This window comes from Pseudogymnoascus verrucosus (assembly GCF_001662655.1).
Source record: "Pseudogymnoascus verrucosus strain UAMH 10579 unplaced genomic scaffold scaffold_4, whole genome shotgun sequence".
Lineage (NCBI taxonomy): Eukaryota > Fungi > Ascomycota > Leotiomycetes > Thelebolales > Thelebolaceae > Pseudogymnoascus > Pseudogymnoascus verrucosus.
This window is the reverse complement of record NW_017263655.1, coordinates 210,594-235,634: the sequence shown is the minus strand read 5'-3', so window position 1 is coordinate 235,634 and position 25,041 is coordinate 210,594. Positions and strand designations below refer to the sequence as shown.

Sequence of the window (25,041 nt, the reverse complement as noted above, 5' to 3'; positions counted from 1 at the left end):
ATTATTATTTTCAATAATAAATCACAAATGGAAAAGTAGTTCAGATTCAATTTTCGTTCCGATTGCTACCCGTGTGATCTCATCCTCGGATCTTGGGTCGCGCGGATACCCCTGTCGCGTACCTTGCATTCACCGCAACTTTCTTGCTCAACCAAAAAAGACACCCCACAACCTCCAACCTCCCACCTCCCACCAAGCACCCCTCCACAGTACAACCCCTCAATCGAAGGCGCCATGGAGACCAGTGCAGGTATAACAACAACCGCAGCGGCCGAATCTCTAATCCCCCAATTCAAACTCGAACGCGTCCTAAACCAAGGTCCGTCGTTTCCCCCCCGCCCGCCTTGACCCCGCTAACCACCCCCCACCACCAGACCAAGCCGGACGTCGCATTGTCCTCCTCGGCGCCATCTCCACGACTCCAGCCCTCCTCCTCCTCGAGCGTGCTCCATTCTCCGCCTCCGCCGAACACCTCGCCGAACTCCCGCGCGCGCTGCGCTCGTGCCGAAACCTCGGTGCAAATGATGTCTACTTCTGGTTTATGGCGTGTAGCGGGGATGTAGCGGATGGTGGTGCGGCTGAGATACACGATGATCTGAAGATCAACCTAATATATCCGTGTACGGAGAAACATATTAAGAAGTACAGCAGGCAGGGGACGCGGATGGTGACTGAGACGGCGGAGACATACAAAAATTCCGTGAGGCCGTACATGCAGCGACAACGGGAGGGGGCAAGGTTGACCTGGGTGTATAATATCATTGAGGGCAAGACGGAGGTGGAGGATGTGATCTTCCGCACAGTGCGTGGGGTAGATACAGAGCGCGGCTTCCTGCTGCTACCGGACCTGAACTGGGACCGCAAGACGATGGAGAGCCTGCACTTGCTCGCGCTGGTGGAGCGTAGGGATATCTGGAGTCTGCGTGACCTGCGGAAAAAGCATGTTCTGTGGCTGAAGGACATGAGGCGCAAGATTTTACAAGCCACTGTGGGGACATATACCAAACTCGAAGAGGATCAGTTGAAGTTGTATGTGCATTATCAGCCTACGTACTATCACTTCCACATCCACGTCGTACACGTCGCTCTCGAAGCCGGCGCCACGCAAGCAGTGGGCAAGGCCATCGGATTCGAGAGCCTCATCTCACAGCTAGAGACAATGCCGGGCGGCGAGGAAGCTGGGTTGGACAGCGTGAGCCTAACATATGGTCTTGGGGAGTCTAGCGAGCTATGGATCGACGTCTTCGAGCCGCTCAAGAATCGCGGTACAGTTTCTCTATCTCAATAACCAGATCATTCACCCCCGGACCATTGGGGCAGTTCTTCCAATCTCCGTCGTGCACGCAGTACACCTCGTTGTTCAATCTCACCGTGCAGCTCGCCCTGACGCCCACATTGATACTCCTCTGCACGCTGTCCCTCAGCAACCCCATACCCATTCCATCGGCGCTTCCCGCGCACTCATTCAGCTTCTGGATGTCGACGGCGTGCTCCAGCGCGCAGCCCTTAACTAGGGCCTCATCGGGGATCTCCCTGTAGTCGTTGGATAGGCACATGACGAAGCCGAGATAGATGCGCGGCTCGGGGTAGAGGTGGGCGGCGCACAGCTCGAGGATGTTGCCCATGCACTCCGGCGGGCCGTGCATGCAGTCCACGCCGTCGTTCTCGGTCGGGCGCCCGAGGAAGGTAAGTGTGAAGTCGACCTTGGAGCTGACGCGCTCCATAGCAGGGAGGACGAGTTCGCGGAGGCAGGCCTGGTAGATGTGTTAGCTTGCGCGCTTGGAGGTACTTATAGGAATACATACCCTTGTGTCTGGACATTTGCTCATAACGTGCGCTTCGAGTGGGACTAACTTCCCCACCTTCTCGACCACAGCTGGGGCTGCATCACTGCTCGTTTGGTGATGGCATGCCGTAGACGTGAAACCTCTGAAGTCAAATACCCTCGTAGTCATCGTAAACGCGAAATACAAAACCACAGCAACCGTGAGGGCAACCGCGAACGGCCTGTTCCTGGCGGAACCCGCGCCACGGGCCTGTATCTGCGACTGGACACCCATATTATTCGCTGTTTGAAGCCGTGAAGAGGAAGTTTGCGTCGAAGACGGCGCAGAATTAGAGTCTGTTTGATGCGGGGAATTGAAAGGCTGGTCTCGTTTAGAATCGGCAAGTGGAGCGCTGGTGCTTTCGCTGGCGTGCTCCTTCTTCTCTGAGAAGCCGGGTGGCATTATTGATGGGTTAGACATCGCGAGGATGGGTTATTATGATGTTGGAGATGGACCATGAGGGTTGTACTGATGTTGTTCGTCCTACGGATCTCGGAAATGTAACCTTGGACGTCACAAGGCTGTAGCCGTGTGGTGGCTGGCACGAGGTCGTGGGTCGCGTTGGTTCCTGACAAGGACGCGAGGCTGAGGAAGGTACGACCAACCGCCGTCCCTCGCACCTTCCTGCCAAAACATACGAAGAGACAAATAGCAGGATGGTGCGAGGGTCGCCAGCCATACCTTCCTCAAATAAAACCATGAGGCACGATATAAATATGCGATCCAAAGTACAAAGACAGCTAGATGAGTCTACAATTATGATTTTCCCGAGATTCTGTCCGTCCCAGCCGTCGCTACCTATAGTACAGTACAAATATCCCTTACACCTAATGATACCCATTCGTCCCTCCACTGGCCGCTACAATCCGGTCCAGTTCCTCTTTCCTCTCCCGATACAGTTCCTGTGCTTCCCTCTCCCTCGTGGTAATAAACCCAACCTCGGCCCGCAGCCCCTCCAGACGCGACGAAATCGCGGCTTCCTCTCCAATTTGCAAGGTGCGGAATGCATCTAACGAGTTCGTCGCGGTGCATAGTGCCTCTGTCGCCTCAGATATCTTTTGCCGCAACATCTTCTGTCGCTTCTGGTATCCTCCCAAGTGCAGCGCAAGCTTCTTCTCGAGCTTGTTACCACGCTCAGCAGTGGTGGTGATTTCGCTCTGGACGGCCTGGGACGCATGTTAGTTTCGACGAATGGAGGGAGAGTGTCAGGATACTTACGTCGAATGCTTGCATCAGCAGCTCCCGCTCAGTGGGCTCCTCATCTTCGTAATCGACAAGTGCAGGCGCCAGTACTGAGCGGTGTAGCTCATTCCACGTCTTGTCGAATATCTCGGCGCCCACGACGGAGCCGTCGCGAGAAGACTCAACAGCAATGGCAAGCCTTGCCTGTGCGAGTGCATCGTCCTCGAACAAATCAAGCTTCTTCGGTTGGCCCTTGAGTCTCAAGCCCGGAGCGGGGTGCTTCGCGGCATCATTTCCGATGAGGAGTGACATCTCCTTTGCAATGCTTGCTTGGATGGGGTCGGAAATCGCCGACACTTCCTTCAGAATCGCATCTAGGTCTACCAGGGCAGGACGCGGGAGGCCTCTCTGGAGAACTTGCGTCTGGCGCTTACGCTCGAGGAGCTCCTGTGCTTCTCTAATCTGCTTGTTCCTCCTGTCTCTAATTTCCGCATCTTCCTCTGATACCTCCACGCGAGCGGCCTCTTGTTGCTCCTCGGGGAGCTCGAGCTCCCACTCCGTGTCTTTCGGCTTTGGTAGAGAGGCTAGGCCTTGCTTAAGTTGATGCTTCAGTGCCATCTCCCGGAGTTTCATATCCCGCGGCGTGGCGCTGACGAGGTCCATGTCGCCCTCGGTGTTGATGGCGAAGTTGTCTCGCATCGGCGTTTGCCCAACACCTGGCGTGCGCATGGGGGTTTCCCCAATACCAGCGCCCCCGCGAAATGGTGTGGCCATAGGATTAGGCGTTTCTATTTGACTTTTGCGGGGAGCCACGCTTTCAAAGCCAGTGCTGCCAGCGCCTTCGTATAATGGCGTATTCTCGCCACCGAGCAGCGACGATTTAGTTTCGGTCAAGGCTCGAATATTCTTGATCTCGTTCGCGATACGATCTTCCTGGGGTGGGGCTCGAGGTGTCCGAATCGGCGCCCCTGTGTTAATCGTACTGTATGATCCCACAAGACCTCTCGTTGCGTCGTTCTCGCTGGCACGCGCCATCTGGTTTGCCCGTTCTCCAATCATGCCCATCTTCACAATCTCCTCCAGCTCACCCTCCCCAACCTGTGGCGAGGGTAGAACGAGAGCACGTCTCTTGCTGCTCTGCTCGGCCTCTCGTATTTTCTGCATCTGTCCAGCCTTAATGGCGGCTTGGTATGATGCGGATGGCGCATCTTTTTCGGTCTTCTTTCGCTTACGATCCGGGTCCTCATCCGCGTCCCCTTTTCGCTTGTTCGCAAGTTGTTGTTTTCGAGGATCGAATGATTCCCTTTGCTTTTCGTTGATGGCTGCCTCTTCTCCGGTGTCGTAGAATCCAGGGGCAGCCTTCTTTTCGAATGGGATGTCGGCGTTGTAGTCCATCTGCCCCTTCTTTCGGCTAACAACCTTGACGTTGATTCCGGCATTCTTGAGTTCGCGACGCTTTTGAAGCACAGCTAGTCTCCGAGACTCCTCTAGTTGGCGCTCTCGAGCCTTCCTCTTGGCCTTCTTTCCCTGTGTATTCGCCAAACGAGCACGCGCCTCGCTCAGCATCTCCTTTTCGTCCTCATCGAGATCTATCGTGTCAGGCCTGGCAGGTTTCGATTCTGGGTCGGGGTCCACCTCGCCCGGTCGTAACTTTCGTACATCGTCTGCTGATGGCGCTTGCGCTTCACCACCAACCCCAGTGAGTCCCAAATCTCCAGCCTCTCTCTGTTCTGCTTCGTCGAGTAGTTTCTGGTATCGTTCCAAACATTGGTTCGCGGTTCTGCCGACGAGAGGGGCGAGCGTGCGCCATTGTGTCGGCATAAGCTTCGCTAGATGTAAGAGCTTCTCGTCTTCCTCCTTGCTCCATTCGACTTTCCGGATGCCGGGATCCAGCCATTCGCTCCATCGCGCTTTACATTGCTTCGGTGTCTTCCTGGCCAGCAGCGACGAGACTCGCGCCCATTGCTGCAATCCGTACTTCGACTATTTATGAATGATTAGCTGAGGCACTCCAAGGAGGGTATTCTGAAGGCTTCTTACGACCGACGCTTTCAAGATCTCATCTTCTATGTTCGTCCAGACTCCTCCCTTGACGACAGGCATCGTGGCGGTGGCGGTCGAATTATAGGCGGATGGAGTTGTGGAAGGGGTCGAGTGGTTGACCTCATCCAGCCTTATCACCAAAATATCAAGTCGCGGAACCTTAGCGCGACGGTTATAATCACATGATTGTCAAATGCGGACTAGCAAAAATCGCCCGATTTAGCTTTTCTGGGGTAATGACACGTGATATATATCCTCCCTCGCCAAACACTGCCAGCAATTACTCTACTCTTGTCTTTCTATATAACATGCTTACAAAAAAAAATCCAATATGATAATCATAGGTCATAGTAGGCGGGGATTCCTTTTTTCAGACGCAGTTACTATTCTCTAAAGACTCTAGAAACTGATACTCGCAACAGTGATTCCGACGACTTCATAGAATGATACGGACGACTCCACAAAAGTCTGTGGTGAGGCTGTCATGCAGTTCTACACAATGGATTCACTCTTCTTGTTCAATTCCCGACTATGTGGTTTATCAGAATGTCCCCGTACTATCATACTTACAGCCGCTAGCAACCATTGGTTAATTTTTCGTTCGCACTTTCTATAGACTCATAAAACAGTCATCGAGTTCTACGAGTTGTCCCACAGCCCCTACCGACTTCAAAGTCGACGATCTTATCTCATATCTTGTTGTTTATCCCAACCTTGTATTGGACATTTACTTCAAGGACCACGAAAAACGATCGCTTTGTCACCACGGCCTCTGAAAAATACCGCAATGGATCGATTATATAATACTCCAACTAATCATTCTACCCCCCCATGCGCCTTGATGCTGTTTCTGAGGCAAGTTTACAGCCTTGTTGGCGGGAGCAGGTCAGTGGTGGCTCGTCAGTAGACAGAATTCGGCCAACCACGGGTCTACCCCGCCAACTACCCCACCATCATTACACGCCTTTGCCGACGTCAGCACCGAGGTTGTAAGCACAAGTTCAGCCTTCTTTGCTTGAAATGGTAAAAGGGGGTCGATTAGGAAGGTCAAGTTAAGTAGTGATTGGAGTTATTCGAGCCTTTTGTGAGGCTTAGGTCAGATAAGCCTTCCCCGCCTTCAAAGACTTCCATCGATCCGTAGCGGGGCATATCACCAACCACAAAACAATAAGGGGTTATATAGTCCAGACTGTCCCCGACCCCTTCTAAAATTCGTATTTCTCTTACTATACTATACTTAACAAAATGGCTGCAGTAACTAACGATAGCTCCAAGAAGGAGTTCAACTTCACTACATTCCAAAATGTCATAAACGGAGAGTTGAAGACCACCGAAACCACCCGCCATGCCATCAGCCCCCACACCAAGAAGCCCCTGGCTGAAGTTCCTCTCTCTACATCCAAGGATGTTGACGACGCAGTTGCAGCTGCGCGTGCTGCCTTCCCTAAATGGAAGAAGACCAGCTTCGAGGAACGCGCTAAAGCGCTGAACGGCCTGGCAGCAACTATTTACGAATACCAACAGGAATTTGTCAAGCTCAACGGTTACGAGCTGGGAGCACCGGTTTCAATTGCCGAAATCCTTATCCACATGGGCGCTGGATGGTTGTCTGAGACTGCGAAGCTTCATCCCATTGACGAAGTTGTTGAGGACACCCCAGAACGTGAAGTCATCGTCCGCTATTTGCCCCTCGGTGTTGTAGTTGGAATTGTGCCCTGGAACCTACCTCTTCACTGTACAGCGGCCAAGATAGCGGCTGCTGTCATTGCTGGCAACTGCATCATCATCAAGCCCTCTCCATATACACCATACTCTGGCCTCAAGCTTGTCGAGATGGCCCAAAAATTCTTCCCTCCTGGAGTCGTCCAAGTTCTTAGTGGCGACGACAGCCTCGGTCAACTGTTGACCGAGCACCCAGGTGTCGATAAAATCTCTTTCACTGGCTCCACCGCCACCGGAAAGAAGGTCATGCAGTCGGCCTCCAAGACCCTAAAGAGAGTCACGCTCGAGCTCGGTGGAAACGACGCAGCCATCATCACTAAGAACATCGACGTTGCCACGATTGCTCCCGCGCTCGCCGGCGTTATATTCAGCCATTCGTCCCAAGTTTGCCTTGCCATCAAGAGACTCTATGTCCACGAAAGCATTTTCGAGGAGTTCCGTGATGCCTTGGTAGCTGCTGTCAAGGCGTTCAAGCTTGGCGAGGGCGTTGGCGAGGGCGAGAACGACCCAACTGTGACTATTGGGCCAGTCCAGAACGAAATGCAGTATGAGCGCGTCAAGGGATTTTTCAGCGACATCGAGAAGGAGGGATGGAAGGTGGCTGTTGGCGGCACGATTGATGAGAGCCCTGGTTACTTCATTAACCCCACTATCATTGATAGGCCTAAGGAGGACTCGCGGATTGTGGTCGAGGAGCCATTTGGTAAGGGATTCTTTTACACTCTTGGAGTAGTAACGTAGCACAGTACTAACTAGTACAGGCCCAATTCTCCCAATCTTATCGTGGTCCGATGAGGACGATGTCATTGCTCGCGCGAACAACACCAGGATGGGTCTTGGAGGGTCTGTGTGGACCACTGATTTAGTTGAGGGACGTCGCATTGCAGAGCAAATTGAGGCCGGCTCCGTGTGGATTAACTCCCACATGGATGTCACTCCGAACTTCCCATTCGGTGGACACAAGGAAAGTGGCATTGGCTACGAGAACGGCTTGGGTGGAGTCAAGGCATACTGTAACGTGCAGACTCTGTACTTGAAGAAGAAGTAGACCATACGGATAGCTAAAATACAGATTGAGAATTAAATCACATTTTTACATCATTTCAAAGAAATTTAATAATATATAATTAATATATCCTCGCCAGCTAACACATTGCCCCTGTGTTCTACTTACAATTTCGAGTCATTTACAAATTTACTTGGGCTGCGAAGAAGCTCATATGCTTGATCGACCATTTCCCGCACAATGTCTCCAGCAGGCTGGTTCAACTGTGTAACGAGACCACCCACATATCCCATAGGCCTAAACATATTCGGTCAGCAAGCATTCTTATGCAATATGGTGCAGCGACAGGGACAACATACATAAAGGTAGTCTGATCCTCGATCTCCTCCGTCGACTTCCCCTCCTTATCATACTTCTCAAGCTCCCATTGGAGCGGCACGATCCCCTTTCCAAGGAGCTCTTTAATCTCCCCCTGGCGATTCTCCTCCCAGTTCTTAATATATGGCGTGGCATAGTGCCTCACCGGGCGTCCAGTGAAGATCGTCGTCTTGATAACCTGGTCGAAGCCCGCCTGGACAAGCGTTCTCTTGTTGTGCTCTGACGCACCCGACTCCTTCGACGCCACGAACCGCGTACCCACCCACACAGCGCTCGCACCTAGCATTAGCGCCGCGGCCAAACTGCGTCCGTCAAAGACACCGCCTCCGGCAGCGAGGTAGACAGGCTGGCCTGTCAGCGGCGACCTGTACGACTTAATTGCGTCGGCGACAGCGGGGATGAGCACGCTAAATGGGATATCGCCGGTGTGTCCACCAGCCTCACCACCTTGGGCGACAATGATATCGGCACCGATCTGGCAGGCCTTGTGAGCATGTTTCGGGTGGCCGACCATGTTGGCGTAGAGGACGCCGGCATTGTGGAGTTTCTCGACGACGGCTTTGGGGGGGACGCCGACGGCGCAGACGAAGACTTTGGCGCCACCTTCGATGATGACGTCGATCAGCTCGTTCAGCTTGCCCTTTGCGTAATCGACCTGGTTACTATGTTAGAAGGTGTTCAGTTTGATAGGTCGGCCTAGGCGTATTTACGTTGGTTTTCCGAGCGTTTCCGCCGACTTGAGGTATAAGAAGGTCGACTCCGAATGGGGCGTTCTTGTCTACCAAGAGGCTCTAGATGAGTATTAGAATGATAACTGAACCGTCAATTCAAATTAAACTAGCCTTGAGCTCATCGATCATCTCCCTCAACTGGTTTGGAGAATATCCAACCCCGCCAATGACGCCGAGTCCACCAGCATTGGAGACCGCGGCTGCCAGCGGCGCTCCTGAGGTCTTCCCCATACCGGCCAGGAATATGGGGTGCTGAATATTCAGCAGCTTCGTGAGGGGCGTAACGAGCGACATCTTGGTTTACGCTAAAAGATAATAATAAGAGTTACGGTGGTTACAGGTATTTAATTCTGTATTTGGACATTATGAGAGGAGCTCCCAAGGTAGAGGGTATATATATGGCTACCCGGACGGGTATCTAACTATGGGGTAACGATCCTCTTGCCGAGTTGGTCGCGTTGCTAGGATTAACTGAGTCCACCCAAGCTGCCATAGACTTTATTGGGTGAACCTCGGAACGCGGGGAAGTTTCACATGGACCCTCAGGGAGACACAACCAGAACAATGGAATGTTATCAACATATTTTAGTACCAAATTGAACAAAGTAAATAGCCCATAGTTTATCTATCTGATACAAATCCTACGATTAAACGACAACGCTCTCGAAAATCGCGGTTTTACAGCTTGCTTGGCACCCACTCCGGCTTCTTCTTCTGCGCGAACGCATCCAGCCCAATTTTCATATTCGGGGCAGTGCCCAGCTGGTAATCATATCTATCTGACGTAATCTGTGTGGCTCTCTCAACACTGCCTGTCTCCCATGCCTCACGCAGTCCGCTTCTCGTAACGATGATGGCGTCGGGTGAGAGGTTCGAAATCTTGGCGGCGAGCTCCAAGCTTTCTTCCATGACAGTGCTGGGAGACTTTGCTACCCTGTTGATAAGGCTGTATTTCAGCGCTTCTTCAGCTGTAAGTCGGCGACCTGTCATTGCAATCTCTGAAGCAATTTGAAGGCCACAGTTGCGGACGACACGGGGCAGTCCACCGGCAGCGGCGTACAGACCGACCGACGCTTCTGGTAGTCCAAACGACGCAGTTGGGGAAGCTACAACAAGGTCACTGCCCACTCGTTAGCTTTTGTCTCAAATACAGAATGAGGTTTCTAACCAGTTAAGCGTGATCTCGAACCCTCCTCCCAGCGCGAACCCATTAACGGCAGCAATAATCGGCTTCTTCCCAATTCTCCTGCTCACGCCCGCAAACCCACTCGGTGGGTGCTTCATGGACGACGTTGGTGGTCGGTTCACCTTAAACCGGCCCTGCTCGATGAGATCCTGACCAGCGCAGAAGGCCTTCGGGCCCGCCCCGGTAATAATTGCGACGCGAAGACTGGGCTCATGGTCGAACCATTGGAAGAACGCATCCATATCCCAGTGGCCCTGCGCATGTATGCAGTTCATGACCTTTGGGCGGTTTATTGTGAGGAGGACAACATGTTGAGCTGGGTAGCTCACAAGGTACGCTTCAGAGGTCGGGGGTTGGGATTGTAAGGTTGCCATGGTTAATTGAGGGAGATTCTTGTTGTATCGGTGAATATGAAGCTGTGAGAGTTGAAGCAGACAGCGATTTCAAAATTCAAGACACTGAATTGGCGATACTGGTTGGTCTTGAAGCTCCTCCCTCGGTAATAGCTTTCGATATGACGGGCCTTGGCTCCTCGGCTCGGCTGGATCTCACCCCAATACCCCGCACAACGGTCCGCCCCACGCAATTTCCCCACAGTTGGGAGTCTGGGGACTCATAAGACCCCTACCATCCACGCCATTTATCTGATTCAAGCTGATAACTATGAGATATAATCACGAAAATGCATGTGGGTTATTAAATTTATTCCGCAGGGAGTTTCGGGATGAATGGTATGCAGGTTGCTAAAACTATGCTTTTTACCAGGCTGCCCGTCCGGGTTTGGTCGTGAAAACAACGAAGGCGGGAAAACAAAACGGTAAGCCTGGCTATGCAGTCGCTTGAATTGTAGGATATCATAGCATAATATTCATTTGGGTCAATTTGGGGACTGAAGAAGATAGGCACACTTTTATCGATGAAGCATGTTTTAGTTGATAACTGCAACTATTGTCCACGTCTATTGCCCTGGCCACAATAGGCTTTCTACCCCCCCCCCCCCTTCCTCCTACGCTTTTCCAAACGCACCAGAATGATCATATTGGATCCTGAAACTACTAGCTTTAGTCATTTCCAAGAATGAATCCATTTCGCGGCAATTTCCTATGGGTCTGATGGTTCCTGCTTCTGCCTCTTTGGTTCTGGCCCGTCCCCCGTCGATGGCTCTGCTTTTGGAACCTCTGGAAGGTCATCGACGGTTGTCTGGGAACCAGCAACGTTTCCAGAAGCACCACCGATAGCTGCACCTCCGGATTCAACAACCTTCGCTTTCTCAGCTTTGTCGCTGTCTTCAGTCTCTTTGCTCTCGTTGGCCTGGTCTCCTCCCTTCAAATCTTGCCCTGCTGGTGGAAAAACACGGCTGTCTTATATCAGTAAATCCCACTTGAACATTAAATAAAGCGACTTACGGAACCCAATCGTTGTATGCATTGACATCCTTCATCTCGAATGTGCAGAAAATGACCCTGTCAATCATATCTCCGGAAGCACCCTCCAGGAACCCTCTCACTGCTTTAGTTGCAACAGACGCAGCATCTTGGCTTGGGTAGCCGTAAACACCAGTACTGATACCGCTAAATGCAACACTCTTGCAGTCATTGTCAACTGCTAACTGGAGGCTAGTCGTGTAGCAGCTAGCTAGCAACTGAGCACTCTTTTCACGCTCTGATCTGGAGTAAACTGGACCAACGGCGTGAATAACTTTCTTGCAAGGCAACTCATAAGCACCAGTAATCTTAGCACTGCCAGTTTTACATCCGCCTAGAGTGCTGCATTCCTGCAAGAGGCCGGGGCCGGCTGCAGCGTGAATTGCTCCGTCGACACCGCCTCCTCCGGCCAGATACTTGTTGGCTGCATTGACGATAGCATCGACCTGGAGTTTCGTGATATTGCCACGAAAAATGGAAACCTTATTGTTGAGGGCCTCCGATGGCGTTACGGAAGTGCCAGTCTCGGTCGCTGGGGGTGAGAGCTTCTTGAGCTGATATAGTTGCGCAACAGTTGGAATATCAGAGACTTGGGTGGCCATCTTGGCTGCTGAGGATAGTGAGGATAAACGTTTGGAAAGATACGATGTTAACATCAAAGGGGGGAATATTAGTTTTCTGAGTCGAAGTTGAATAAGACAGAGAATAATGGTCGACAAAGAATAGCGATAATGAACTGACGAATTAGGCAATAACAATCCCCAAGGTACAGTCCATTTAGGTCCGTGCTCGTGCAAGTAAGGGCGCGGCAATCTTATCTCGTTCGCGTATCGAGCGATAAGGCTGAAGCGCGGGGCAATGAAATCGTTAGAACATTTCTGAGTCAACAAACGAGGGGTCCCACCGATAAAGCAAGTCAACGTCGCTCAAACAAAAAATCTCACAACAGGTGTCGCAGAACTATTCTGGGTTGTCAGCACGCATTTTTGGTACAACAACACACTTCGTAACGATTATACCGAGCTATTGACGTCATGGCGGACGCAATTACAGAAGGAGCGGCGAAACTCCAGCTCGATGAGGAGACGGGGGACATGGTCTCGAAGGGCGAGCTGAAGAAGAGATTAGCAAAGCGGGCAAAGAAAGCAGCGACGGCTAAGGCCAAGAGTGAAGCTCCTACAAAGGCGGCAGCGGCTCCGAAACCTGCCGCCGAGAAGAAGGAGGACGTCCCAGTCGACATCAACGCCATCTTCAAAGAAGGATTCCTCGATCGTGTCTACAAGGAACGCCCAGTAAAGGATGTCTACACCCGTTTCCCACCAGAGCCAAACGGATACCTCCACATTGGACACGCAAAAGCTATCGCTATCAACTTTGGATTTGCGCGTTTCCACGGAGGTCAATGCAACCTGCGTTTCGATGATACGAACCCCGAGGCCGAGGAGGAGGTCTACTTCACCGCGATCAAGGAGATAATTTCATGGCTCGGATTCACACCCGCAAAGATCACTCACTCGAGCGATAACTTCGAGCGCCTATACGAACTCGCCGAAGAGCTTATCCGCCGCGAAAAAGCCTACGTGTGCCACTGCTCCGACACAGAGATCAAGCTCCAGCGTGGCGACGAGGGCAAGAGGCCACGCTACCGCTGCGAGCACGCCGAGCGTGATATTGAAACCAACCTCACCGAGTTCCGCGCGATGCGCGCCGGCAAGTACGCGCCCAAGACCGCCTTCCTGCGCATGAAGCAGGACATCACGGACGGGAACCCACAAATGTGGGATCTGGCCGCCTACCGCGTGCTCGACGCAGAGCACCACCGCACGGGGGATTCATGGAAGATCTATCCCACCTACGATTTCACGCACGGCCTGTGCGATTCCTTCGAGGGCATCTCCCACTCCCTCTGCACGACCGAGTTCATCCAATCCCGCGTCTCCTACGAATGGCTCAACAAGTCCCTCGAAGTATACGAGCCCATGCAGCGCGAGTACGGCCGTCTCAGCATCTCCGGCACCGTCCTCTCGAAGCGCAAGATTGCGCGCCTCGTAAACGAAGGCGTCGTCCGCGGCTGGAACGACCCGAGGTTGTACACCCTGATCGGCATCCGCAGGCGCGGTGTCCCCCCCGGAGCCATCCTCGAATTCGTCAACGAACTCGGCGTCACGACAGCAGGAACCACCATCCAGCTCGCGCGTTTCGACCAGACCGTGCGCCGCTACCTCGAGCGCTCCGTCCCGCGCCTAATGCTCGTCCTGACACCCCTCCGCGTCGAGATCAGCGACGCCGAGCCCACCGACCTCGTCATCCCCTTCTCCCCCAAGGACGCCGCGATGGGCACACACACCCTCCACCTCACCAAGACAGTGTTCATCGATGCCTCCGACTTTCGCACCGAGGACAGCAAGGGATACTTCCGTCTCGCGCCTGGAAAGTCCGTTGGCCTGCTCCAGCTCCCATTCCCTATCAAATGCACATCCTTCACGCTCGCAGAGGACGGAAAGACAGTCGCCTCTGTCTCGGCGGAATATGACCGCAGCGGCGCGAAGCCGAAAACTTATATCCAGTGGGTGCCGGAGGACTCGTGCAAGGTGGAGGTGAGGATGTATAACCAGCTCTTTAAGAGCGAGAAGCCGGATGATGTGGAGGGAGGGTTCATGAAGGATGTTAACCCGGAGAGCGAGACGATTTATGCGGATGCGCTTGTGGAGCCTGGGTTTGAGGAGGTGAGGAAGCGGGCGCCGTGGCCGGAGGCGAAGGAGACGGGGGAGAGTAAGTTGGGTGAGGGGGGACCGGAGACGGTGAGGTTTCAGGGGATGAGGGTATGTTTTTTTTTTCTTTGTTGTTTGTTGTCTATCTATCCCCCGCCATCTCAGTTTCGTCTGATATCCGGTCTACTATCCTAACAGCCTTATTTCCCATCGTCCCTCGTTGAATCCCCCTCTAAACACCAGCGCTAACCGCTACAAACAGGTCGCATACTTCGCCATGGACAGCGACAGCACGCCCGAGCACACAATCCTCAACCGCATCGTCTCTCTCAAAGAAGACGCTGGGAAATAAACCGCTTCATTCATCGCCGCCATCCCTTTCCCTCCTTCCTTCACTCAACATCTACCTCTTCCCCAACTACTCAACACCGCCACCCCACCCCCCCCTTTGCTACTCTCACCATCCTTATCGTCACTGTGGGGTGCTACTAGTACTACAAACCCACGCTACTACTACCAAACGGCCGCGCATAAACCCATGCAACACTACCTGTACGCACCCGCTTCGACAGTACCATCAGTCTTCAGCCCCCAACGCTACCTTGGTACAGTGCAGTAACGTCACAAGCTGACGCATGGGAGAGGAGCCGTCCATCCGTTTGTTCGTCTTTCCAGTTTTACTCATTCGTCGGTGGCAAGTGTGAGGGGCTGAAGCTGGGGGTCTGTGTGCGTTTGCGTTTGGCAGGCAGCTACCTTAGACTGTGCAGGGTTGGTTTGTTGAGCGAAGTGGAAGAGGTGGAGGAGTGGAGGGGTGGAGGAGTGGATAGTGGTGTGGTGTGGTATGGCGTGGTGTATGTAGCCTTCCTTCCTTTCCATCTATCAATCAATCAACTACAGTATCCAGTATCCAATCCATCTCCCCCCTTATGGCCGACTGACCGCCGTCCATCACGGCGATCACTATTCTTCCAGCCTCTCCCTCCGCGCCATGTCTCAGTCTCCGATTTCCCTTCTCCACTCCCGCCTTGAGAATTTCAGCCCCATCAACGCCACTGCCACTGCGGGACTTCTTCTGTCGTCAGCCCTGGACATCCACCCTTCTGGCCTTGATGAGACTGCAGACATGTACTGCAGATATGCATCTTGACTCAGCACTTCCCCCCCCGTTTCAGCCCCTCCTCTGCATTTACAGCACAGCACACTAGTCGGCCCTGTAACTGTCACTGTCATTGTCACTCGCATATGCAAGCCCATCTACAATACCCCCACACACACCTCCTTCCAAATCATTATACACATACATTCCCATCCACACACATCTGCACATCTCCATCCACACACATCTACACCTACATCTGCATCTACAGACAGGGAGACAGCGTGGAAAAGAAATAAACCCCTCACACCCCCTTCACAACCCACAGAGATTAAATAGATAATATACCAGACAGCAGTAGAGGATAGTTAAACAGACAATTAATATTCTAATCAAACACACACACCCTCACGCAAGGTGGTGGTTGGAGGGGTATCTAAAACAACATCCCCCATCCGTTTCCCATCCCTTCTCCATCCCTCCCAATCCCTTCCGTCCTTCCCCGAACCCCCCTTCTCTTCCCCCTCATCCCCTTCACATCCCAGATCCCATCCCATCCATCCCAGCAGACTATATAAAAAAAACATTTTAAACAAACTATTTAGTACAAAACACCTACAAGCCACAACCGCAGACCAAAATCCAAACACAAAAGGTATTAAGTAAGTAACGTAAGCATATACTGTATGTCTCTCCCCTCTCCCCCGCCCATCCCCCCGCCGATTATTTTTTTATAAACCCCCCCCAGTCCATCCCATCCAGATCCACAGTACAGTAACAACAACCCCGTATAAACTCGCAGACACTTTCCCACCCCATCCCGTCCAATCCGTGATATAACCGCCCACCCCATCCCCATACCCATCCCATGATCCAATTCATAAAAACACACACATCCCCCCCACCCACAGAAAACAAAAAGAACACACCCAAGAAAAACGCCAAAATGCACAGTGATGTAATATGATAGTACAGACTCTCCTCCATCCCATCCCAGTTATCCGAATACCGGTATATCCCATTCCATTCCAAAACCCACCGCCAGGCTCAAAAAGCCAAGGCCAAAGAGAAATCAAAACGCCTTCCCATTCCTTCCTATCCTTTCCCTGTCTCCCCCCTATTATCCCATCCGATCCCCGATCCCACTGATATGCCCATCCATACATACGCCATTCCTCTAATAAGGAATTTAAACACACACACACACTTCACCCCAAGCCTCTCAAGCCTCTCCCCAGCGCCAAGCCCACCCACATACCCCAACCGGCATCTGCATCTCCACCGGCACACACCCCCGATACGAGCCTCCTACCCCTCATCGACCGCCCCAGACCACCCTACCTCCCATATAATCCCCAAGGGTGCATCCAGGGCTCGCGCGCGTGCCCCCGTCCCCAGCAAGAAGGGTGGTGTACCCACACTCCCTCTGATTGGTCGGTCACACCACGCTAGTGGGCTAGCAACGGGATCTGACTGGGCCGCATGACTACACGCCCCACCACCACCGTTTTGTCGACTTTAATTCTCACATCTTCATCGTCGTACCATAGCGAATCGAACCCGCATCGTCCCGCACGCTGTCGTAGTGGTGGTCGATCAAATCCAAATCCCGGAACGTCAGTCACCTACGACCGAAGCGCCTGCAGACTTCCCCTCCTCTCCTCCTTTGCCCCCACTTCTTCGAGACCCCCCCTACTCCTCAGCGGCGAAAGCGGCATCTGCGTCGTCGGCGGTCGTTGCAAGACACTCGGCATCCCCCCCGCAGCAGTAACAGCCCCACCCACCGCACTCCCCTGCGCCTGCGCCGCGGGATCCGCGTACCCCCCCGCCGCGGCAGCTGTGAGATCCCACGATGAGCGCGGGGTGTATTGCTGGAGGGGGGCGGGCATGTGGTGTTGTGTTGGTGCGGACCACTGCGCTCCTGTACCCGCGCCGTGGGAGGAATGGTTGGTTGTGGTGTTGTCGGCGAATAAGGGGAGGTTTGGCGGCGCCGCACTGTTGTTGTGGTTGATGTCGCCTTTGATGGGGTTGAGGTGGTTGTAAGGCGGGGAGTTGAGGCGGGCGGGGATGCCGGCGAAGGGGGGTGGGTGGGTTGAGGCGCCGGACATAGAGCGCGTGGAGGAGCGGGGGGAGAACATGCCGTTGCGGTCGGTGGGTTGGCCGTAGGCTGTTGTGGAGTTATCGCCGTAGCCAGTTGAGCTTGCTGGCGTGAGGAGGGTTGGGGGTGGGAGCGAGGCTTGGGGTTGGGAAGAGCCGGATTTGACGGACTGTGACGTGTTAGCGAAATCAGTGATTATGGTGGAGTGATGGAACTTACGTATTTTGACGTAATCTTCCTCAACGCGTTCGACAAGCTCTTCCACGCAAAAACCTTAATATCCTTCTCGATATTCCTCGGTTTCGGCTGCGGGAACCCCATGATCGCCGTGAAGAACGCGTTTGTCTCGTCATACTTATCCGGGATCGGCTTCTTGACCGTCAGCGGCTTGAAGTGCTCCAGGTTGCGACGGATGCGGTTCTTCTCCTCCGTCTGGAACTTCTGCGCCATGATGTACTCGAGCAGGTAGATCGTGTCCACGCTCGTCACGAAGCACTGGTTCTTGTCCTCCCACAGGATGCAGCTGATGCAGATGGAGTGCTGTTGGCGCTCCTCGGGCATCACGGGCTTGACGCGGATGTTGATCGTGTTGCCGGACTGCGAGCGCTTGAATTGCAGGATTCGCCGTCTCGACTGGATCTCCTCCGTCGACCATGTGTTCAGGCGGCCCATGGAATCAAGGTCGTTGTGGAGGTTGAGAATGACGGCGAGCGGGTGCATCGCCTGGTGGTAGTAAGACCCAGATGCGTTCATCGGGACACCCGCGTTATTTCTGTTCTGATCAATCGTCGACGTCCTCACCAACAGTGGGCTCGGCGAGATCGACGGGAGCGATGTCCGTCCGGGCATCCCCTGGTTATGGTGGCCGTCAGAACTTCCATTCCTGTACGAAGAAGCCCACGTCGGAATCTGATTAGACCTTGCCTTGATGGCGGAGGAAGGCGATCCAGACGAATATTGGTACATGCCTCTGCCAGGCGGCGAGGGTTGATACATGGAATTCCCACGCCCAAACTGCTGGGAGTGAATCCCCTCATACGCGCCATATTGGACCTGCGGCGAGTAGTTATCCGAAGGCAGATATGAGTAAGTCGAGAAATCCTCTTGTGGCTTCATCACCAGCGACGACGACCGCTCAGTGCTCTTTAACGACTCGGCATCGCTTCCCAGCCTGCCCCTCTCATATGTAAACGGCCCAACATCGACCTTCTCCATGAGCTCGCCCTCTGCATTCTCAATCAGCAGAAACAGCGGCATCTCCGCCGACTCCCACGCCTCGACCGCAATCTGCGGCACCTCAGTCGAGACGATATACTGGTAGTCCCTGCTCTGCTGCTCATATCGCATGAGCGAAGCCTGGCACTTCTGCTGCCCGAACATGAGGAAGATGGATTCGAGGCTTGTCGTCATGAGCTCGTAGACGGACGCCACGTAGACGTCGAGTTTGGAGCCCGGCAGGCCTCGCGGGGGTTGACGCGACGTGACGCGGATCGACGCGGGGGTCGGGTTAGAGTTGAAGGGCGCGTAGGAGCCGGCCTGCTGCTCATCGTAACTACCGCGCGTCGCATGACTGCCGTAGCTCACCTGCGCCATCTCGGGTGCATTTTGGAACGGCGATGCATGAGGGGGGGGTTGCGATGCATGTTGTGGCGCAGCAGGGTAGGCGTAGGCGGGATCGGAGAATGATCGAGATGCATCAAATCCTTGATTAGAAGATATGTTAGCATTGTAGACTTTTGATGATCCAGCCTCACGTGAACGAGTATCGGCACATGCACCCGTGGAGGTGTGGCTGCTTATAAAGTGAGGGTGCGTGGAGGGTGTACAAACATACCTTGAAGGTGTGAAGGCGGGGGCTTCCCGAAGGCAGACATGGGAAGGAATCCCGAGAGGGAGTCCGACCTGCCTATAGGACCTCCCGCGCAAGCCTCTTCGTATCTGAGTGTGACCGTCTCCGGTGATTCGTATGCTTCGTCGACGATGACTGGGGTCGCCGAATGAAACCCGGGCTATAAATGCAGGGGTTAGTTAAATGTTATCAAAACAAGCAGCCTTTTCTGCATTGACGTCGTAGGACAAATCAGTGTATGAGAGTGAGAAGTTAGACTCACCTCAACGGTTGTGTAGGTTGAGAATGCCACTTTTGCGGTTGAAGAGGTAATGGTGAGAAGTCGAGTGTTGCTCGAAAAAATTATAAGTGCTAGATTTTCAGAGTCGCAATCGCAGCTCGTAAGTAAATATTATGAGACCCAAGAGAAATCCCCAAAGATATTAATATGTCGGTAGGAGTAGTTTCTTTCGCAACAGCGCGCACCCGAGATGAGTCGGTGCGAAGTAAGTAAAAAGGAGTAAGATTGCCGTCGAAGAAAAAGGAGACACAGCAGCAGATCTAAATCCAAGTAGCAAACGAGATAGAGACGCTCTCCTTTATAAGGAAAAAAACTCGTCTTGCGAAGCGGCAGATATCGGCGAACACAGTCCGAGACAGGTTCATGCAGCCCTGATCCAGGATTCCTTTGAACAGCGGCGGTAGCGACGGCGGCGGCGACGAGAAGCGGTAAGGCTTGCCGGGGTTTCCGAGCTTAGGAGGAAACGCGGTCTCGGGAACTGTGAGAGGATAAAGAGTGAGTGAGTGTGAGAGGATATTAATCTAAGAGGCGGTTCATGGGTTAGCCGGGGGGTGTCAAGATCCCGTCGCCCTCGCCGGCATCGAGCGAACCAGCGGGGCTGGGGTTGGGGAGAGGCATCGATCGACTTGAGAAATTGAGGAAAGACTGGGAGGGCCCATCTCGCGGCGCGTTTCATATTCCGCGAGTCCCAGACTCCATCCCAAAAATAAATGAACTGTTCCGGATGGGCACGTACCAAGGTAAGTAGGCTCTCTCGCTGAAGACGGCAGATATAAGCGTGGGTAATAACAAATCTAGATCTGGCGCGACGCGATCACTCCGAAGAAGCGGACCGGGGAAGATGAAGCTGCAGGTAGCCTGGCGGCGTGAACCAGTTCGCGGCAGGAGCAGGTGTGAGTAGGGCAAGCACGAACGAACATGTCGGTGCGAAGCGGGAGCAGGCGTTCGTTGGTCTTCCCGTGGGGGATGTAAAAATAGCTTGCTTATGTGTGGTTTTGGTTTTCGGCCAGGGTGGTTGGTGTTGGTGTTGGTGGTTGTGAAGTTAGAAGACGTGAGTGAAGGACTGAAGTGAGGAAGTGAGAAGACGGCGGCGGCAGCGAGGAGTTAGGCGCACGGCTGTCTGGGTGTTATATGTTGTGTGTTGTTGTGTTTTGTATTAAGGTTTGGGTTTTTCCTTCTTCCTCAGGTCTGAGATGGAGTTGAGCTTTGGGATTTGGTTTGACGGAGAGGGCGGAGGAAAGGTAAATAAGAACCATAACGGCTAGACATCTTTATCTTTATGGGATTGGTGAGAAGCAGACAAGAGGTTGAGAGGAGGAGAGAAGGTGCATGGGTGTGCATGGGGCATGGGGGGGGTGGAGGCCGATGGTGGGGAGATGGGTGGATATCCATGTAACCCAAAGTAGATCAAGTACCGGTGGGAGGTAGCTGGGTACCGGGGTGGGTGGGTGGAGGTGGAAGGGAAGTACATAGTAAAAGGCATAAACCCATGTTGAGGCGGAGGACAAACCCATGTCGGGTACAGAAAGGGAGGTAGCAAGGCACAAGAAGCAAGAGTAACCGCTAGAAGTGGGTAGGTGGAGTTGAGTTTCTTGGGGGGGGAGGGGAGGGGTGGAGGGGAGGGGGAAAGTTGAGGTGGAGGAAGTTAAGGTGGAGGTAGATGGATGAGGAAGGGGAGGAAGCAGGGGGTGAGAATAGGATAGAATGGGATGGGAGGGGTGTGAGGGGAGGGGAGGGGGGGTGAGGGGGGAAGGATCTGGGGGGTGGTGTAGGTGGTGGTGTAGGTAGTGGATATACCAATTGATGATAGTGGTGGTGTGTGTGTGGGATAGTGAGAGTGAGAGGAATAGAGGGAAGAAAGTCAGAAACAGGCAGGATTAGGGAGTGGGAGGGGAGTAGAAGGGGGGGTGGAAGGGGAGACAGAGGGGAGTGGGAGTAGAGCAGGAGTGTGGTGGGTACAGTGTGCCAATACAGAAGAGTTAACAAGTACAACTAGAGTAAGGAGATGGGCAAATATTCCAATAGTATCGGAATTGTATATTAGTAGCTGGAGTTGGCAGTAGCGATCAGCGAAATCACGGGAGAGAGGTACGCAGGGGGGTACATAGACCACAAAGTATCGCATCGCATCGTATCGTATCGTCGAGCATAACAGAAAAATACTAGTCAAGTAAGCCATTTTGCGTAGAGTATGTAAAAAACTGACGTGCAGGGATGAAGCAAGGGGTGTGTGAGATGGGAAAAAATACGTACATGGGAGCGCGATGAACCGATGACCGATGGGGATATGTGGGCGGCGCGGATGTGGATGTGCGGATGTGGATGGATGTAGATGTGTGGATGTGCACGATGGGTTGGTCGGTTGTCGATGGGTGGATTGAACGGACGACGGGGGTAGTGGATTGGATAGACCAGGGGGGAATGGGACCGGGGAGAGAAGGAGCCGGGGATGGAGCCGGGGATGGAGCCGGGGATGGAGCCGGGGATGGGGGAATGGGGGAATGGGATGGATGGGATGGGATGTACCGTGCATCGCAGGAGTGTACGGGAAGGGCAGGGATGGGCGGTTGGGGGGGATGGGTGTTGGAGGGGACATGGGTTATGGTGGTGGAATGTGAATAGAGTAGTAGAGTGAGTAGAGGAGGATAGAGTAGAGTAGAGTAGAGTAGAATTGAGTGTAATACAATAATAAAAGTTCTACGGAGTCGGTAACATCGTAAACAGCAGAGATCGTATAATGGCAGTAACAGTCGTATAACTCTAGTACAATTCAATCTAATCCAATCCAATCACCACACCCACCACCGTACACACACATATACATGCACCCAACACACATGCACCCATCCACCTGTCCATCCCTCAACAAGGCTCACTGAAGCAACATCCCTCACTCTGTACACAAGACCACAACTTAGCACAACACAACACAACACAACACACATCCAGACACACCCAGACACCAGACACCACGCACACCACACACCACCCATCAATCAACTGCATCCCATCGCAGGGGTCCCCAAAACGGAAAGAACGGCGAGGGAGACGCAGCTTAAAGTGGGATAGCGTTGTTATGCAATGCAGCTGTACTGTAACTGCAGCTCGGAGAGTGAGGAAAGAGAGTGAGAGTGAGAGAGAGAGTATGTATACGGCATGTACAACGTAACGTGCAGTAGAGTACATGCAGTCTGATACGATGGAGCACATCCAGTACTGTGAGAGGGCCAAGTAAGGTGGTCATCGTGCGATTCGTACAGTGGTAGAAAAGTGTACAATTCTGTGGTAGTCCATCATCTGTGTGGTAGACAGAGGGAGTACCTGTACTACTATTACCGCTGATGCTCGATACGGAACCCCAAGCCCTTCCTAACGTGATCCCCCACCCCCCAATCGGGATCCCACACACCCAGATGGGGATGTTACGTAGCCAGATAGGGTGTGGTGTGTGTGTGTGGAGGGATGATGTGGTGGTGTGTGTGAAGGGAGAGCGAGGGTGTGAGGTGAGTGAGCACAGGGGTGAGGGGGGTGAGGGAAGGGAAGGGATGGAGGGTGGGTGAGTGAGGGAAGGGTGAAGGGTGGAGGGTAGAATGAATGAGGTGAAATAATGTTGAAGCTAAAGCTAACAACTACTACTAAATCCAAGACAGAGAGAGAGACAAATAGACATACAGACAGGCATACAGACAGACACACACACAGACAGGATAGACATGATAGACACAAGACACACACAACGCGTGAAGATGAACTCAAATCACTCTCCTTGGCAGCAATCAATCAATCAATCAGTCATTCGCCGCCTACCCAGTCACCTCACTCACCTCTAAATCCATTCAACGGCCGGCCCGCCTTCGGAGCCATCTCCTTCACTCAGCGACGACGAGATCCACACATCCATCCAACCACAACACTCTAACCTTCTAACAGGCAAAACAAAAACCATCAGCGGCAGCCACCACCACCACTGTCCTGTCACCAGCACCACCACCGCTGTCACTACCACTCCCAGCACCAACATCCTCATCTCCCCCAACCCCGTCTCATCCCAGCACAAAACTCTCCCTCCCCCATCCCAGCACCACCATCCCCTTACCTCACCCACTTGCTAACACTACTAACCCTACCAACACCACCAACACCACTAACCAACATCCCTAACCTAACCTAACCTAACCCTCACAAGAAAAGGCAGAAGGGGGAAAGGAATCCGGGAATCCGGAATCCCGCTCTCCCCCCCCGTACCCAGCAAATCCCACACACCCAGCAAATCCCACCAGCGCCCGATCGATCGCCGCCGCGAGCTAGACGGGGGGTGAGGACAGGGAGGTAGACCGATAGTCTGCGCCGATCAAATTCTCACGCCGGTCGGCCGGTCAGCTACTACATGCCGTGTGTGCTAGGTACCGTACCCTAGTACATCCCCATCACGCAGCAGTCAGTTCCCAATCGCAAGTAGCAGGGTGCAAAAGAGGACGATGTGGTGTGTTGCATAAACAAAAAAACAAAGGTCGCAGGCCAGCTCGAGTCTAGGAGGGCGGGATATCTAGATTGGGATTGTGGTGTCTGGATTGGGGTTGTGTGTGTGTTGTGTGCATGCTGTTAATTTGTACTTTTAAGAAGCTGGGTGGTGGAGGATGGTACACAACCACACACAACACCTACCCCTGTCCCCCATCCCCCCTAAACAGCCCTAGCCCCGCGCCGATCCCTTAACCCGTCTAACCCCATCCATCACCCCTCCGCGCTAGCAACGGTCATACCCCTGTCTTCTGTCTACCTCCGTGTGTGTGGGGCGCGCGGCGGGCTGTCAGGACGGAGAGGGCTTGCTTACTTGGGGGGGAGGGAAGGTGGACGCGAATGGATGTGTGTAGTCCGCCCTACTAGACGAATTGTACGATAGATGAGAGGAGAGGAGAGGAGAGGAGAGGAGAGGAGAGGATGACAGTAGTAAAGAGATAGATAGACGGGGTGGTGTGAATGCCCGACCTGATCATCAACCAGCTTGGTTGGATTCAACTCCATGTTCCTGCTGTACTACTCGTGCTTACTACTCGTTTACGTAGCTTACCTACTTACTTGGGGAATCAACAGGGGTGCCGACAACGCTGATGGGGGGTGGCACGGGAATGCCAACGGGGCGGGATGGGGTGGGTGGTTATACCCTACCGACCGCGCCGGAGCTTGAACTCTGTGTGTGTGCGTGCGCGTGCAGCGGGTGGTAGATGGATGGATAGATGATGGATAGGTGGGTTAATTGTTTTGGGAACGAGGTTCCTGTCGTGCAACGCGAGGGTCTGGAGCACTGCACTGTACTGCACTCTCCTATGCGTGCGCACTGTGCACTGTATGCCATCACCGCGTCGTGAGCGCGTCGATCGGTCTCCCGCTGTGGATGAGAGAGAGAGGCAAAATTCTCTATACGGGAGGGAAGGTGATGAGGCAAATCCCCCCTTCTCCTTCCTCTCCTCCCTCTCCTCGACTCGTACGACAACCCACTCCCCCTCCC

At 53.4% G+C, this 25,041-nt stretch overlaps 9 protein-coding genes across 9 annotated transcripts; 3 read left to right on the top strand and 6 right to left on the bottom strand.

The window, feature by feature from the left end:
* The first annotated feature begins 80 nt into the window (after positions 1-80).
* VE01_01436 (uncharacterized protein) lies at positions 81-1,819 on the top strand. Its single transcript, XM_018270958.2, has 2 exons — positions 81-319; positions 375-1,819. Exons 1-2 carry the CDS (start codon positions 235-237, stop codon positions 1,286-1,288), a joined length of 999 nt encoding a protein of 332 aa, XP_018134164.1. The 5' UTR covers positions 81-234; the 3' UTR covers positions 1,289-1,819.
* VE01_01435 (uncharacterized protein) lies at positions 1,034-2,528 on the bottom strand. Its single transcript, XM_059463361.1, has 2 exons — positions 1,806-2,528; positions 1,034-1,754 (listed from the first exon to the last, which is right to left on the bottom strand). Exons 1-2 carry the CDS (start codon positions 2,244-2,246, stop codon positions 1,254-1,256), a joined length of 942 nt encoding a protein of 313 aa, XP_059320035.1. The 5' UTR covers positions 2,247-2,528; the 3' UTR covers positions 1,034-1,253.
* Positions 2,529-2,574: 46 nt separating this feature from the next.
* Positions 2,575-5,169, bottom strand: CEF1 (Pre-mRNA-splicing factor cef1). The gene is made up of 3 exons (XM_018270956.2): positions 5,049-5,169; positions 3,045-4,991; positions 2,575-2,992 (listed from the first exon to the last, which is right to left on the bottom strand). The coding sequence occupies exons 1-3, from the start codon at positions 5,109-5,111 to the stop codon at positions 2,654-2,656; spliced, it is 2,349 nt and encodes a 782-aa protein (XP_018134166.1). The 5' UTR covers positions 5,112-5,169; the 3' UTR covers positions 2,575-2,653.
* Positions 5,170-5,349: 180 nt separating this feature from the next.
* Positions 5,350-7,882, top strand: VE01_01433 (uncharacterized protein). Its single transcript, XM_018270955.2, has 3 exons — positions 5,350-5,401; positions 5,474-7,476; positions 7,535-7,882. The coding sequence occupies exons 2-3, from the start codon at positions 6,297-6,299 to the stop codon at positions 7,819-7,821; spliced, it is 1,467 nt and encodes a 488-aa protein (XP_018134159.1). The 5' UTR covers positions 5,350-5,401; positions 5,474-6,296; the 3' UTR covers positions 7,822-7,882.
* A 28-nt stretch (positions 7,883-7,910) lies between these two features.
* Positions 7,911-9,269, bottom strand: VE01_01432 (uncharacterized protein). The gene is made up of 4 exons (XM_059463360.1): positions 9,000-9,269; positions 8,868-8,948; positions 8,139-8,812; positions 7,911-8,076 (listed from the first exon to the last, which is right to left on the bottom strand). The coding sequence occupies exons 1-4, from the start codon at positions 9,180-9,182 to the stop codon at positions 7,944-7,946; spliced, it is 1,071 nt and encodes a 356-aa protein (XP_059320033.1). The 5' UTR covers positions 9,183-9,269; the 3' UTR covers positions 7,911-7,943.
* Positions 9,270-9,478: 209 nt separating this feature from the next.
* Positions 9,479-10,582, bottom strand: VE01_01431 (uncharacterized protein). Its single transcript, XM_018270953.2, has 2 exons — positions 10,057-10,582; positions 9,479-10,008 (listed from the first exon to the last, which is right to left on the bottom strand). Exons 1-2 carry the CDS (start codon positions 10,446-10,448, stop codon positions 9,567-9,569), a joined length of 834 nt encoding a protein of 277 aa, XP_018134161.1. The 5' UTR covers positions 10,449-10,582; the 3' UTR covers positions 9,479-9,566.
* Positions 10,583-11,027: 445 nt separating this feature from the next.
* Positions 11,028-12,325, bottom strand: VE01_01430 (uncharacterized protein). The gene is made up of 2 exons (XM_018270952.2): positions 11,481-12,325; positions 11,028-11,431 (listed from the first exon to the last, which is right to left on the bottom strand). Exons 1-2 carry the CDS (start codon positions 12,152-12,154, stop codon positions 11,176-11,178), a joined length of 930 nt encoding a protein of 309 aa, XP_018134162.2. The 5' UTR covers positions 12,155-12,325; the 3' UTR covers positions 11,028-11,175.
* A 58-nt stretch (positions 12,326-12,383) lies between these two features.
* Positions 12,384-15,683, top strand: GLN4 (Glutaminyl-tRNA synthetase). Its single transcript, XM_018270951.2, has 2 exons — positions 12,384-14,320; positions 14,472-15,683. The coding sequence occupies exons 1-2, from the start codon at positions 12,533-12,535 to the stop codon at positions 14,559-14,561; spliced, it is 1,878 nt and encodes a 625-aa protein (XP_018133993.1). The 5' UTR covers positions 12,384-12,532; the 3' UTR covers positions 14,562-15,683.
* Positions 15,684-16,171: 488 nt separating this feature from the next.
* VE01_01428 (uncharacterized protein) lies at positions 16,172-20,831 on the bottom strand. Its single transcript, XM_059463359.1, has 5 exons — positions 20,269-20,831; positions 19,515-20,053; positions 19,238-19,412; positions 17,623-19,106; positions 16,172-17,572 (listed from the first exon to the last, which is right to left on the bottom strand). The coding sequence occupies exons 3-5, from the start codon at positions 19,275-19,277 to the stop codon at positions 16,931-16,933; spliced, it is 2,166 nt and encodes a 721-aa protein (XP_059320017.1). The 5' UTR covers positions 19,278-19,412; positions 19,515-20,053; positions 20,269-20,831; the 3' UTR covers positions 16,172-16,930.
* Between the last annotated feature and the right edge of the window lie 4,210 nt (positions 20,832-25,041).